The sequence below is a fragment of the Plectropomus leopardus genome, chromosome 13 (genome assembly GCF_026936395.1).
Source record: "Plectropomus leopardus strain MGB_pleo_1.0 chromosome 13, ASM2693639v1, whole genome shotgun sequence".
Classification (NCBI taxonomy): domain Eukaryota; kingdom Metazoa; phylum Chordata; class Actinopteri; order Perciformes; family Serranidae; genus Plectropomus; species Plectropomus leopardus.
Window position 1 is genome coordinate 4,331,642 of NC_142188.1, and position 16,818 is coordinate 4,348,459.

Consider the following 16,818-nt stretch of genomic DNA (forward strand, 5'->3'; position numbering starts at 1 on the left):
GGTTGTTTGTTTGAGATGACATAATAGTAGCAGCATCAGACGCAGGATAACCGGAGAGTAATATGCAGAAGCAGAAATGCACCTTTTTGTTTTAGTTGTCAAGAAGAATGACTAAATTACACAGCTGTAAAGTACACAGCTGTTAATCTAATTTGCCTTAAGCTATGACTAAAACTAAGATCATCCTAACTCTACAGGCCACTTAAACAGGTATTTGTCATCTGAGCTTCTGTTGCTGTGATTGCATTTGCAACAAGCCACCATCATACTCATCTTCTCTAATTTAACTTTTGTATACAAATATTTAAATGTGTGCACCCATATATATTTTTTCTTGTGTATTTCACCCGTCTGATGGACAGAGCTGGACTGAATACTGTTTGCCTCAGAGAGATCCTCTTGGATTGTCTTGTACTTCCAAGAGAGTCTATGTGTGAAACACAAACATACAAAAAACATATGCACATGCATTATACATTTGCACAATATCACATGCGATACACACACAGCTTCACACCCTACCTGCCTCTCATGAAGTGTCGGGCTGAGGCGAGGCGCCCCAGATGCATTTCAATCACCCGGTCTGAGAAATACGAGAGAAAAGACTTCCCTTGATACCCAGCAAAGCTAGATTTTCATTTAAATTCTCTGTCCCATCCAGAACAGGAGGAATAAATGGAAACACATACGGGTGAGCGATATGTAATGTCATTAAAGTAGAAAAGTAATCATCTCAGGCCTCCTTTGAAGTCCCGGCTGTCAATTGTGTTTGGTTGTCTGCAGGTCTGATTAAACAAACTGCCGAACAGCAAGTTGCTATTAAAGCCGAGCAGACATATTGGATTACATTAGGATTCGATACATGAAACGATATGACTTCACTGAGTATCCACAGTAACAATTATCTTGGCGTAAAACCTAATTACAAATAAAATAATGGAAGAATATCTGTTCCTGTCCTGTTTTTGATTTTCATTATTGCATCCGAAACTTGGAGAAGATTTGTCCTTGTGTGACTGCAGCAATGATAGCGCCTTATTAAATTAAGGAACCTTCGCGTTAAATTAACTTTCTCTGGTTGGTTAATTGACTTGCTCAGTGTCCTGCTGTGAATGTTTACTCCCAGTGCTACGAAGCCCCATGTGAATGTTTCCCTTGTGTAGAGTTGAGTCTGCCTCTCTCTTTTGCAATTTGTATCAGTGTAAGAAGCTCCAACTCGTTTATCACATTCTATCTTTAAAATAATAAATAACTGAATGTCCACATGTGGAGTGAGTGATGTGGCCTCACTTCATACAATTAATTACTCTTCAGGGTGAGCTTAAACAGTGACTGATTAGAAAGATAAACAAGCATTGTATGCAAAAATGTTGATGCTTTTTTAACCCTCTGAAACCTGGATTGGTATCAGTTTTCTGTATTTAAACCTCAGACACATCAGCAAATTTATTTCATTTCTTTCAGAAACATGTCAAAAAGGCAATCAGCAACTTTGCGTGAGAAATCCTGCAAACTGAGAAAAAAATTAGTCAAGGGTAACAAGAAAATGACCTGGAATTAGCTTAAACAATTGGAAATTGATAAAAAAAAATAAAAATAAAAAAAAAATCAAATAACTAGAAAAAAACAAGAAAACTATATTCAGAATTTATTTTTTAAATTTAATTAATTTATTATATTTTTACTTTTATATATTTTAAATCAAAATAAGGTTACATATAGATTTATATTTATTGTTCTTGTTATTTATATACATTTTTCTTTAATTTTAGCACTATTTTTCAGGCCATTTATTTATTTTCCCTTAATCATTTTTTTTTCTTTTTTTTCTTACATTAGGCAAATTTATTGTCATTTCTTATTCATTTCTTCGAATTTATATTTATTTCTTTACATTATCTTGATTAATTTTAGCAGGGCATTTCCTGTTTTTGTTTTGTTTTTCTCATTTTTTTATTTTTTGGGTCTATTCTTATGAAGTTGCTCCTTGCCTTCTTTACATATATTTAAAAGAAATCAAGCCACTGTGCTCAGGTTTCAAAGGGTTAATGTTTTCCAGATGAAAATTAGGATGAATGAAGCATTTTAATCTGAAAGTTGTGTGGCTGTCTTAGTGATTTTTACCTTCTGAAATCCTTACTGAGCAGATTGTTGTAAAGTCAAGCTCCAACCATGACAGAAACAGCACTTCTCCTCAGCTTCCTGTTATTTGTTGGCCAGTTTACTGGATATGTATCAGCCATTTTGCTCGAAAATGAATTTCATGCCGAGAAAATGGCCCGTGATGTGAAGATCATTGAACCAACCTGTCACAGTCTGACCAATGCACTGTGGCATATTTTCTTTTAATAGACCATTGAGCCTCGCGCTGCTGTGTGGCTGCACTGTATTAAATTGGTCTAAATGGCCGCCCTGCCAAGGAGAGAGAAGCAGTTGTTTGGATCTCTAATATTTCTTTTGATGTTTGACACTGCAAATTGCCTCATTATTTTATTTGTATCACATCTTTAGTATCTGAGGGGGGAATCAGTGGATGTGATGAATGTTTTCTGTCTTGCACTAACCTAGGAGGAGCGCTATAGCAATTCGGTTACAGAGAAGAACATTTCAGAAATCTGTCTTCATTTGCCAGTTTTTGGTCTCTCTGGATTGGACAAAATTCTGCAGATAACAGGGCTATAGAGCACTGCAGTGCATGCTGATGGGTCTGTCATGACATTTACCATGAGGACAGTGTCCAACTGATGATAACTGTCAGCCTGATTTGATGTCACCTCTAATTTGGTTTTGGTTTTGAGACATCCTGCAGATTTGTATATTGCAAATGTAGCAAGGGAATATGAGTGTAGAGGCTCTGAACAGACATTCATCCAAACTTTCAAACAGTGCTTTGAAAGTTAGATATATATTTTGCAGCCTAAAGGTAGTTCAAATACTGCATTTGAAAGATCAATCCCTGAGGCGCCCTTGAGCAAAGCGGTTTTAACCCCAGCTGGAGTTGCTGTAGTGATGCTGAGCAACTTCAAAGTATGATTGTTACTGTGTAATGTCCTTAAAAAGAGAGCAAGGCTAAATAAACCCAAATGTTTACCTCCAAAATTGGACTCTTAAAACCCTGACGTGAAAGGTTATAATCTGCGTTCACTTCTGGGTCACATGACTCTGCAGAAGTCACAGGTATTTACAGTATCTGCTCTGGCTCTGATTGGCATTGATGGAAATACAAGCAAATTTTCGCCCCCTTACCAGCGAGAAGAAATGACCAGAAAATTCTGTCCATCTCTGCCCAAGCACCGCTTAGACATTCAAGTTAGTCGACATAATTTTGAAAGAGATTATAAAGAGGCAATCGCCTTACATTTTCACTGGGCTCCACGCTGCTTTCTGTTGTTTACTAAGCTGTTTTCAGTCCTGTCCATGATGTTGAACATGACATACCAGTGAAAAAAAAAGCATGCTCGTCTGCCACCAACACACTCTCATTCCAAGTCCTCACATATCGGTGCTTTGTCAGTGGACATCTACAAGTAGCTCTCCAGGTATCCTACGCCAGAATGTCAAAAAAAGTGCATGGTTAGGATTAAGCAGCAAAAGCACGTGGTGAGGTTTAGGAGAAAAAATATGATGGTTTGGCTCTATGTTCATACATGAAGCAAACACCAGGCTCGTGGGTGAAAGTCTGTAATTAGCATGCATGCCCCATAGAGACCTTACAGATAATTTTATTACATCATTACCACCAGCGTTAAACCTGACACTGTCCAGTGGCACATTAAATGGCTGCAACAGGTTACTGCCCGTCTGCATATCATACTGCCGCGACAGGTGCTGTCCAGCTGTCCAGGAGCATATCATAACACAGTGAAAGGTTCTGTCCAGCCACATTAAAAACTGATGCTGACTGGTGTCGCATAAAATCACCACAAAAGGTGACTTTTGTGACTTTTTGACCTTCACCGAAATCAATGACAGAGCAGCAGTTTTTGAGGAAACAGCCATTTACATGATGCTAGGCAACTGTTAGTTAGGTAAGTCTAAAGCCTTATTAGCAGGTTTTCCTATGGTTAAAAAACCTGCAAACACACACTGATTTTAGTGGAAAAGGGGTATTAGTTGCCTGTTTTCAAAAAACAGAGACATCCACTTTTCAAATGATCTCTCATAAAGTCAGAAAAATAAACTTGAGCTGAAGCATTAAGTTTACACCACAGGAAAAAAAAATGCATGTTTTCGCACATACAGTACATGAGGAAGTTTTAAACTGCTTTAATGGCATGTGATTTCCCCCTTCTGTTATGCATATGTATGTGTGACTGTGCACCAGCGCGTGTGTTTTCACACTTAACTTTGCAGAAATTCATCATCCTCCAGGCGGCATGTTTATATTTATCCCCCTGCTCTGTGCTGCTTTGTACATTTGCAACAGATTCACACGCATGCGTGCTCAAACACACACACACACACACACACACACACACACACATACACGCATGCATGCACATGCAATCTCTTCCTGTTTTCTTTTAATTAATGACTATGGAGCTAATTAGAAGGCATGCAACTCCTCAATGCCCTCCGACTGTCTCTCATCCATTCTTAGATTCACTCGGAGCTTTATGAAGCAACACTCCAATGTGTTTTGATCTCTGCTGGAAACAACATAGGCAAGAGTAAGGGGGAGTTTGTGGGATAAAATAACTTCATATACTGCAATGTACTAGACATGATAAAGAAGGAAATTACAGCGGTTTTTGTGGCGCTCATGGCTACACAACAAGGAGGCTACATCTACGCAAGTGTGCACCGTTGCATTGTGTTCTCTGTCGCCTCTAAATATTTTTCTGGCACACTCTGTTCAACTTAATCGCTGCTATATGCTCATTCTCACTGCCACAGTCTTCCCTAATGAGCGTGACACACAGACAGTGTCACCATGTTAAGCCTCTATTCTTTTAATTATCTTCTTCCCCACCACTTGGTGCGACAAAGGTTGCATCCTGTCAGAGTTTAGCTAGCTTAGGTCACAATGGCATGGGGAGATGTAAAATGGCCACACATTTAGCTGTGAGAAAAGTCTGCCTGTTTTTTTTCAGCGACCTTTTGACACATTAGCCTCTGATCCTGAATTGAAGCATCTGATTAGGATGCTGAAGTCTTGACATCAAATAGCGACTTTTAAACCACTTTCACAGCGGTTTTGAAATTCAAATGGTGTCTTTAAGACAAGTCGACTGTGTCTGTTTGTGTTTGTTTTGTTCTCTTGCTCCCACACAACACATACTTGGCATCACACGTTGCAACAGTGAAAGCTGAGAACGACAAACTTTGAGGACAGGCAGCAACATGGACACACAACTGAGGAGATTGTTGAGGCCTTCTTAACAGCATGACTGACATCATGACAGTCTGTCATTACAGTGTCATGGTGTGATGACTGTGACTGTAAGAAGCCTGCATACATATAACAAAGAAATTATAGTTGTTTACTCAAACTCATACTTGTCAGACATAAAATATGCCCATGACAAACAGCGTTTCTTTCAAATCAGTAGAAATCTCACTTGCTTTCTAGTGATATAAATGTTGACAGTTGGCTTTGCATTCAGACTGCAATAAAACCACAGTGATGGAATAATTTCGGTTTACCACTGCATGAAAATTTATATTTATCTGGTCAAGCTGCAGACAAAATATAAACACATTTTATTTTATCACGGTATAATGAAAACAGATTAAATTTGCTATTGGCATTTTCACAGCAGATATTTTCACTTGTCGTACAGTGCAGAGTTGTTACTAATAACATTAACAATGGCTCTGTTCTAGTGAAGCATTTTTTTACCTTTTGAAACGTAAACAAATTGGCTTGATTTCTTCCAGAAACATGCAAAGAAGGCAATGAGCGACATAGAAGAAATGACCCTGACATTAGCAACAAATTATTAAAAACTGCAAGAAAATTACCTAAAAATTATTTAAAAAGAAATAAACATATAAATGACATGGAAAAGTGCTTAAACATATTTTTTTTTCCCATAGACAACCTTCCCGGGCCTTTTAAAAATAATTTTCTAAATCTACTAATTTCTTGCAGTATACCATTTCTCATCTAGTTGTTTATTACCTTTTTTCCCCATTTTCTTCAAAGAAATTTCACAAATTTGCTCAAGGTTGAAATGTTTAAATACTTGTGAAAGGCTTCTAAAAGCAGAACAGGAAAAGTGACGTTGCTGCGGGCTTCAAAGGGTTAAATGCCATGACCATGACAGTGGGCCAGCATGCACAGTAGATCTTAGTAGTACCTGCATCCTGGAACAGACTTTCAGAAACTGAATGCAGGTGTTTTAATGTTATTAATTACGCCCATGCTTTTCCTGCTGTAAATGGCCAAAATGTCTGCTGTGAAAAAATCTACTGATCTCATGAGTCTTGCATAGTAATTTTACACTTTATGTAGTAAATACTCTTAGTCACAGTACTCACATATATTCTTCTTCTCTGTGCATTGAAATGTGGGAACACTGTGTACAGTGTACCTCAGCACACTCAAAAATGACGCATTTGGAGTATGCACGCCAACATTTTAAGGAAAATGCCTCAGTGAACACAGTGCCCTGATTTGAAATTTGTACGCTACAAAATATGGAATTGTGACACAGGTTCATTCATTTTCTGCCAAATGTTGTTTGATATACTTAAACTTACAGGAACCGTGTTTAGCATAAAAGAAGATTTAGTGGCATCTAGCTGTGAGGATTGCAGACTGTAAACAGCTGAAAACTTTCCAAATGACAATTTCTAAAACATTGTTATCCCAAGTCGTCCAATATTGCCGCTTTGCAGTGGACTTTTGCGTCTACATATGACACTCTAGGTGTCTCTCTGGGTCTGCTGTTTATGTTCCAGGAAGGTGCCACCTTGAGATGATTGGATAATTCTGCACATGGTTATGTTTAGACAGCAAAAGCATGTGGCAACTGCGGCAAGATGTCAACTAAGGCACATGCTGGTGCGGATGGTTAGGATTAGGGGAAGGTGGCATGTGGTAAGGTGTAGAAAAAAAACATCCACTTACCCACCTGCCCTATAGACCTTTGTGCTCCTTATATTATGTTGCTACTGGCAACGGTTCTGTCTGACTGCATTCTCAGATGACAGCGTCTAGCAGCATATCATGCAGACGGGACGGGTGGCTTTTTGCATCGGGATCTTATGCTGAAAGCACTGCAGCAGTAATATTTGACAACTTCAGAATGAGAACGGGCTGAAGAAAACATACTTGTTATATTCCATGATATTATATTCTCCTAAATTCTTTACACTGGACCTTCAAGCAGTTAAAGAAAACAACATTGGCCCCGAAAGTCTTAAAATATCTCTCAGTAAGTTGACAAGAAAAAACAAAAACTGGTCACAGATTCAAACCGCTTTTTCCAGACCCTGAACCCCTCATGTACAATTATTAGTCTAATAACTGATGAGTAATTAGTGTAGTATGATTTGAGGGCAAACTTGAGACCCGCTGGCTGTTTAAGGGTTTAAATATGAGATATTAAATTTAATGTCACAACACATGTTTTACATTTCTTGTGTAGGCCCAGCATCATTGTCACAGACTCTTCTGCCCTATCTGACCCCCTGTCCCTCCCAACAGTGACGCTGCTATTTAAGCAAACCACAGGCATGCACAGTGGAGTGCGTCTTTCCCCGCCTACTGCAGCTCATTTAATAATTGAAAATCACTCACCGTAGATGAAAGACAAAAAAGAAGGTACACCGTGCACAGAGCGAAATCTTTGATATGTCACACTGCATTCTTTGTGAGCTTGATCTCTTTGCACAGCTCCCATGTTTTGTCTGGGTGGACGTAGATGTTCTCCCAGCTGGGGGCTTCCAAAGACAGGGACCGCTGGGATATGTGTATTTGCTCTGCTGTCAGCTTGTCAGAGCAGATACAGATTAATTTCAGGAGTGTCAATGAGTCAAAGCCACAGGGGTAAACAGGGGAGGAATTGGGATGCAGAGAAAATTGAGTCTTAGTGAAACAGAATAGTTGAGAAAGCGATTGAATGATAGATTGAATAGATATAGTGGGGACAGATTTAAAGAGGCAGCACAGGCGGCTTCTGCTGCTGATGTTTCTATTTTATTTGCATGTATAAGTCTTGCATTTACCTCAGGAGGGACGGAGAAGAACTGAGCGGCAAGCGAGGTACAAATGGCCGGAGGCAAAGATTGATATCCGAACCAACGGAGGCACCCAATTAGGCTTTAACAGGCTTTTCAGTCTGCATGCTATCACAGCGACACTTCTATATGTTTCTAAGGATATTGAGCTGGAATTAATTAAAAACACATCCTTGCAATGCACAGCCTCTTCCTGGGACATTTTCTGAAGAGCAGCCCAAGCACATTTCAGAATTCATTAGCTGCTTAATGATCATTGCCTGACTGGCACTCCCACAAATGTGCCAATCAAATTCAGAAGTTGAGATTTCTTGAAAGGTCGAGGACTATTCAGAAACATGGAATGAGTCTTTAGTTAATTGAGTGCTCTTCTTTTCATCTTGGCGGCTTGTAGGGGTTAAGAAAAGAAGAAAATAACAAATTTTATAGCATGTTTGTCATTATTGGCAAGTTCAGCTAAATCTTAACAGAGTTCTGACTCCATACCTTTTTTGGAGCAAGTTTTGGTTGTGTTCTGTGAAGATTTCCTGCAACCAAGCAAGGAAAGTATTTCAGAAACACACAGTGAAAGGTTACAGGGTCTCACTTAATGGGGTTTGGATGCTTCGTTTCTGCTGCAGCCTCAATTTGTGATTTTTTTTTTTTTTGCTGGAAAGACAGATGTCTTCTTCAAGAAAATCCCATTCCCATTGCAGGTTTCAACCCTTAAAGATCGTCTCTCTATTAATTTCTCTCTGTCAGCTCGCCTTACCTTGCACTTTCTTGTAATTCAGCTCGCTTACACATGGACCGAGCCTTACCTGCAGTTGTCTCTAACTATGAGGAAGCATTTTATTTGCATCTATTGCATTTTTATATTGGCATTTAAATCCACCGGTCTCAGTGACAGATGGTTTACTCATCTTTTTTTCCTTCCACCAGGTGTCGAGAAGGCTACCAGGGAATCCGCTGCGACCAGTTTCTGCCAAAGACAGACTCCATCCTGTCTGATCCGAGTAAGTCTCAACATTTTTTTTACTTCAGTGTGCTGCATAAACCAACATCCATCATTACAACATAACATCAAATCTGAACGCATAAAAGTAAACATGAGGGAAACGGAGGGGGTCGTGGTTCTCATATCATTCTGATGCGGTTCAATTGGAGTTCTTAAGATTATTGATCCACATAAATAAAACACTAAAGAAAATCAAATGTTCACAAACTTACATCAACCTTTACTGTCTGTACAAACATCTCAGACGATAGAGTAATATAAAATAATTTTAGTTTGACAGTATAAATAGCAATGCATTTCCACAGCTCTCTCACTGCATATCCACCTTGAAAAATGGATGGTATTTCTGTTACATCAAATGCTATAGGTGCTCCAAATCTAGACTTTAGAGGTGCATGTTGCATCTACGCACTGTAACCTGTTTGCAAACAAGTTACTTATATGATACGCAAAATGTAGATAGAGTGCAGGAAGTGACAAATCCATATAATGTGTGAACTGGACAGAGAACAGATTTAATACACTAGCAGGCACCAGGTATCATCAGAAAATGAAAACTCATGTTAAAAAGTGATCCATACAAAACAAAAAAAAGTATTTTTTTCCCACAACTTGACCAATTTGCCCGCTGTGGACACTATCATTGATACAAACTACCCCGTCCTTCAGACCGCGTAATGTTAAAGCACGTCCAGCAAATGAAATCATACAAAGGTCTAGTGGACTTTGAGCATTTTTAGTGCAGTTGGAACCATGACGCTGTGTTCAAATGGGGTAATCTTTTTTGAATGCCCCCCTCGTGGCATTTATGACCTCATAAGAGGAAAGTTTGTGGAAGCTCTGAGTTTATGAGTTTTGATGTTTGCTGACATTTCCAGAAATAATGCAGGCCATGGACTCTAATTTTTCAGTGGATGCTGAGTTAATATATTTAAATTTTAGTTGTATGGAGCTTTCTTCTTAATTTTATATGTCTGAAGGAAATGTTGATATTCCCAATGGCTTCATCTTCTTCTGACACTATGCCTTTGCATCACCTGCATTATGTGACTTACTCACTAGCTTGCTAAATTGTGAGCCTCAGTAGCCTCTGGATGCCGACACTAGCATCCATGTTGCCATTAGCAGCAATTCTCTCATGACTTAACCAGATGAATGCAAAGCATGTAATATACACGACTATGAGCTATGAGCTCACAAAGCATGAAACAACTGCTTTTGTTTTTTGCAGGGTGAAATGTGCTTGAATATAACTTCCTTTTATATTTGGACTTATTCATGGATGTACCGCTGCCAGACTGAATTTCAGCTGCTATTTTCTACTTGCTGGCCCCAGAAGTCTGCTGAAACACTATTAAAAATCTGGGTCATGGCTAAAACACAAAGAAGTTGTCACAGCACATTGTAATCAACTTGAGACCTGAAAATGTTAACGTTAACGTTTGACTTTAGTTGACTCTGGTCCTCCAAACTGATGATGGAAGTTTTGAATCCACATCTGATGCAGTTTCTTGGAAACATTTTCTGTCTTTTTTTGGAATTTAAAGCGCCCTTTTTTCCCAACCCGATTGATTGGAACACCCATAAACAGTGCAAATCATAGGCATTTGCGCAGAGTTGGCAGTTGTTGCCTCATGTTGCATGCCCTCCATCTGGACAGCACACTGATGTATGACGTCATATGCAAAGACGTTTTGTGTAGATCAGTGGGTTTTAATTTAGGTCTTCAGAAGCCACAGCACTGTTGGTTTTTGAACTTTCCATCCAGATAATTGCATTCACAATAATTGCATTCACCTGGTATCCCAGGTGAGTTTCAGTGTCTGATTAGAAAAGCAGCAGGGCTGCGGGTCTAAATTTGAAAAACCAATGCTATTACATGCATTGATACACACAGTGAAGCAGGGCTACTGCAAAGTTGAAAAATAACTAGTATTCCTTAACAATTTCTGAAAATGAATGTATCTGAATTTCTTAGTTTTATAGATATAAAAACTGTGAATACCGTGTGAGAAAACATATTTTGCTGCAAAATAGCACAGAATCCATTAACTTTAACAATGACTTTTCTGGTGATTTCAAATAATCTTCAGACAAGGTCTCTTTTATGATTAACTTATAATAATTTATGGATTTTAATATTCTACAAACTTAGATTTTCTGTCTTCTTTTATGTTCTTTTCTTACAATTTGTCCTCATGTTCCTTTTTAATTTTCTCTTTCATCACCTCCTTTCTCAAATATCTCAAATATCCTCTCCTTCTCAAACTAATACCACTTCTCCCATTTCTTTATCTTTCAAAGACATGGTCCTCTCAATGTCATATAGCTGAGGGAAGAACACCAATTGCCCTAACTTCTGTGCTTAACACTTGCTATCTACGGCATATTAATTTCCCCATTCCTCTCAGCTCAATCCAAAAAATATGCAATCTTGTCAGTGGGGCACAATATCGTGGCAGTACAATATTATCAGTGACTTTTCTACCGACAAGCACATGCTGTAATAGCACCATTTGATGTTAAAGGACAGTACTGTGCCTTTGGGGATTTGTACCTTTTTAATTGTCCAAAGTCAAAAAACTCCTCTCTGTTGCAATACTGTGAAATTTAAATTTCTCATTACGAATATGTCCCACTTGATTGCAAAGGAGAATGTGCCATAAATGAGACATGTAGATTAAATGTGGCAACTGCAACAACACTGTAATCACTTGCTCTTTGTTAATATCCTTTACTTTCCAGATCATTAATTAAGTCTCCGTAATGAGGTTTTTAATTCCAAGCAAGTATTAGGGTAATTGTCCTTGTTAGAACAACATTGGTGTTCGCTGAAGTGACACCCATCGCTTTGTTTGTACACCAAACCTGCTGACCTGAACACATTGGTAACGAAGAACTGTTACCATCCTCATCATTTAAATAATTTGTCAAATGTCAAACAGAAAAAGTTGCTCATTGTGTTTCTACTTAATCTGTTAATCATTTTGAAGAGAGTGAGGACATTTGACCCAAAAAGCCTAATTAACTGACCCATAGTTTTACAATTGTCCTTTGGGATGTCAAAGAGTTCAGTCAAAAAGCGTCCTGAGGACATTTTTTGCTTCTGATCTGAGTCATTTTATTATTGTGTAGCTGTCAATAACTACTCATTTTTGATGTTTTGTTTTGGGTTTTTTTTCACAGACATTTGAATATGTCCAATAAAAATCTTCTGTAAGGGACACACAGTTTGAATTATCTTTTGATAGCTTCTGATTGTATGACGTATTGTTTGTAAGGCTTATTTTGTAACTTTATATTTAACTATGTAACTTTAAATTGAGAGGAGAGTTCCCGTGAAGAACTGAATAATTTGGTGCTAATGAGAGTAAACACGAGGACAGCGTTCAACTGGTGGGCTTCCAGCTGATTTCAATTATTAACAGTGTAACCTAGAATGTCTCCACTCAGTGCACATCAGGACGACTCATAACTTAAAAATGTGTGTTTATAGGCAAGCATACAAGTCAAAATTGTTCTAATTCTAAAATAATCCTAAATTATTATTTCAGTGATGTCTCTGCAAAGCATGGGTATGTTGCATTTTTATTTTTTATATGTTATTACATCACTGTTTCTAAAGTAATATCATATATGAGGTGACTTTGTCATCTGGAGGTGGAGGGATGGTGAATGGCATGTCACTTCGGTGAGATGCAGACCACCGTTTGAGACCAACAAACACCAAAATTGGTTGCTTTTTCAGGTATGATCAATGTTTTCCCAACTGGCATATTGCGAATGGAAGTGATTATTTTACCAAAACAATCTCATGTTTTCCAGCAAGACTGTGCAGCAAGTTCTTATCCCAAGTTGTCACATATTGCCACTTTGGCAGTGGACATTTGGGTCTACACATTATGCTCAAGGTATCCTCCTGCTTCTGCTTTTGGCGTTGCACAATGCCGCAAACAACGCTGGGATGTTGCACATGGTTAGGGTTAAGCTACAAAGGCACAGATGGTAATGTTTCGGCAACAGAATCACGTGGTTAGGACTAGGGATACATTTCATGATGATTTGGCTTCATAAACACCTGGCTCCTGGGTGAAAGTTTGTTTTTTTTGGACCAATCTTCCACCCCTTCCACCTGCCCTATCAGAGCCCTCGCACTCATGATATTACATTGTTAATTGCAACATTTTAACTTGACGCTGGCCAGCGGTGTATCACATAGTTCTGTCCAGACAAGTTATCAACTGACTCTGCCTGGCAGCATATCACACCGCTGCGAAAGGCTGCCTTTAGCGTTGATATCTGAAACTGTCAAAGCAGCAGTATTTGACGACTTTAGTATGAGAGCAGACTAGGATTGTGCCACCAAAACCTGGTATTTTAAGCAAAAACAGGAACTTTTCCTCACATTATCAAGTGTTTTTGTGCCTCAAACTAGCCACATGTCAACCACAGTGTTTTTAACATTTATTCCAGCAATTAGGTTGCAGGAAAAGTACTTGGAAGTTCATTTGGAAATCAACAATAGCCTATGAGCTCAAAACAACTACATAAATACACTTAATCCCAGGAAACGTCATTGGAAATTATTAAAACATTTCTGTAAAATATTATCTCCTGGAGTGAAGTTTTGGCATTGGGGATTGAGGTTGTTCTCTAGCAAACCAGAGTCCCAAATTAACCTTAACCTAAAAATTGTTTCCTTGCATGAGTCAGGTACTTACTTAATCTTTCAGGTAAATTTCCATAAAAATTGTCATAGAGTTACCAAGTTATTACTGAGGAATGTTGAACTTGGAGAAAAAAAGAATGCCTTTTCACTTTTTAATATCCTGGCTGAACCCTCTACACACATCCCCTACTCTTTTCTGTTTGTATCAGCTTTAGCTCACACCACTTTCCCTCATTCATCTCTGATCTCATTCATCTCTTCTTTGCAACTTTCTCTACCCCTCTGCCAAATCTCTATCCTCGATTCATTTTCTGATATTAAGAATTGATCGGCCTACTTTCAGGTCATTCTTCTCACTGGCTCCCATCCCTCCTCTGACTGCCTTCTTTATTTCCGTCTCTGTTTTCTGTTCTCTACTACAAAACACAATGTTGTATAGCCTATGGATTTCTTTTTTCAGTAACACCACCTTTTTCCTTTCTTTTTTTTCTCATTTTATTCAACTACTTGCTGCGTCAAAAAGTTGGTAAGTGCAAAGTTGGAAAAGAAGAGCGGCAGATTGTGGCCTTCCTCTTTTTTCCTCTCCCCCTCAGATAATCTTGTCACAGCATCACTCTCCTTGACTCCTCTGCTCGCAGCTCATCAAATCCTAATTTCCCGGGTTACCTTTGTGTCTCGTGCTCGAGCTTGCCTCAGTGTTGACATCCTCGTTCCCTCTTCCAAATTTCCCTCCAGACGGCCCCCTCTCGCCCCCATCTGTCTTTTGCTAACCTCCTCCGTGCCATCCTTTCCTCAACACGCATCTTGTCCAAGTGTCAGACCTCATCCCTTCTCCCTAGCCTACAGTTCTCTGTCCAACTCATCTCCTAAGACAAAGTGGCACAGGCCTCGGACGGACCGGGGCTCAGATAGTGCCAGCTAAAAAGGTTCATCAGCAGGGCAGACAAACACTGCCAAGGACCTCTGGCACGCCACGGCCTCCACGGAAGGGAAGGAAAGGCACGAATGAGGAGAGGGGCTGGATGAAAGTGGACACATCTTCTGAGCAGGGCTATCGCACTGGCTCAGGGTCCCAGAGGACGGAAAGAGAGTCATGACTCCAATGGCTAAACAAACAGAATGAGAGTGAGATACACGGCAAGGCAGAGAGAGAGAGCGAAATGTTTGTCTTCCGGACTGAACAAAGAGTACTTTACCCTTTCGGTTAAGCAATTCAGAACACAGTTTTTGGCTTTAAAAACTGCATAAAAATATTGAATAAAAGGCTTAGAGATCAATAATGGAATGCAAGACATGAATAAATGCCAGATAGTCAGCCATAAAGCATTTTACAGACAGAGCAAGAGGAAGGGAGGAAGGAAGGAAAAAAATATATAATAGCACTGCAGCTAATGAATTAATCATTGAAACAATAGAATATCAAGAAGTAGTGGAAAATGGAGATCACAAGTTCTGAGAGCTCTCAGATTTCTTTACTCACTAATGGCCCAAAATCCAAAGATATTCAGTCTATAATGATATAAAACAAAGAAAAGCAGAAAATTCTCACATTCCAAAAGCCCGGACAAGCTTGCATGTTTCATCTTTGCTTCACGAGTTTAGCAATGTAGACTTTGAGAAGCAAGCACCCTATCTCTGATGCCGTTCAGCCAAACATAGACCATACTTACTCAACTTTATTTTAAATTCTAGTGAATATGTCAGGGGAAATGTGTGTGAAAGGACGCATCGACGTCTAGAATTTCGCCGTTTGATTTCATGTTGCATCCATCAATAACACCAGTTATTGGGTTTGAATATTTCATTGGGTGTAAACATCATGTGTATGTTCAATATTGGAACAAGCTGATGCAGAGTATGTGAGATGCCCTCAGTAAGGAATAAGTAGGTTTTAGGAAGTTTAAAGTTACATAAGGTGGTAAAAAGAAGAAACTTGAGTCTCTGTTTATATACTAATGTAGACTGATCACAAGTTGGAGGGCTTATCCACACACACAGGTAATTTTTGGAAATCTTTGTTCTCAAATAAAATTTGTTCAACAAGCATTGTTTTTAAGAAATCCCTATCTAAATGAAAATGCAGAACACTATAAGCACTGTCAAGAGCATGCTAAACTAGTAGGCGGCAATAACTCTAAAGCTACACAAAGAAAAAGAAAAAAATGGTCAATCAAATGGCTCTTATACAAAAGAGGCTGGGTCATGCTCTTTGACCCCGCGGAGGGTGCACCATTTTTTGCCTCCTCCAATGCACTTTTGGGTCCAATCACATTGATTATGGCCGATATGCAATAGAACATTTGTTTATTGTCTTTTATCATGGACTGTTTTGTTCTATGATAGTGCACCAGCTATTGAGCCTTTCTACAACTGCAAACCGGATTTCACTACCAGTGTGTTATGTCCCAAAGGTGTGACATGATTTTACCTTTTTGAACCTCCTTGGTCAACCAGGTCCGAAAAATGCTATTACCAGAGGGCTACCTGGAGCAGTGACCTGTGTTGCACATTCTTATGTCTCTTTTCCTCAAAAGACTAAATGAATATCCATGTGTTAAAATGGAATAAGTGTTATCAACAAAGTTAGAACCAGCACTATTTCGCTCACGTCCACCATTGCACGAAATGTCGTCTCTTTGACGCCTCACAAAAGAAATGTTGACACATCTGACGTCTCAAACCAAAAAAACTCTGTTTTTCCTGTCTGCATGTCAACACTGAGAATGAGTTTGTGAAAACTCTAGATACACAAAGATCCATCTTCATTAAGCTTACAAGCAGTCTGATTTGGATGAAAGGCCAAAGCACATAGAAAAAGCTACGTTTTCAAATATGCCTGTGTTAATGTGGACTCGGTCTTATACACTAGTCATTTCAAAATAACTATGTAAACAGAAGTTTTAGCTATTGAAAGAGATATGCAAAGGTTTAAATGATTTTTTTTCTAGTGCAGGCTTTGCTACCC

General features: G+C 38.9%; 1 protein-coding gene across 2 annotated transcripts in view; it reads left to right on the forward strand.

Moving 5' to 3' along the window:
• Positions 1 to 16,818, forward strand: part of nrg3a (neuregulin 3a) — a 445,741-nt gene that overhangs the window by 352,253 nt on the left and 76,670 nt on the right. For both annotated transcript variants that reach the window (XM_088086742.1, XM_088086743.1), the window contains one exon: positions 9,109 to 9,182. In XM_088086742.1, the coding sequence (XP_087942868.1) occupies positions 9,109 to 9,182 (74 nt within the window). The remainder of the gene's footprint in view (positions 1 to 9,108; positions 9,183 to 16,818) is intronic.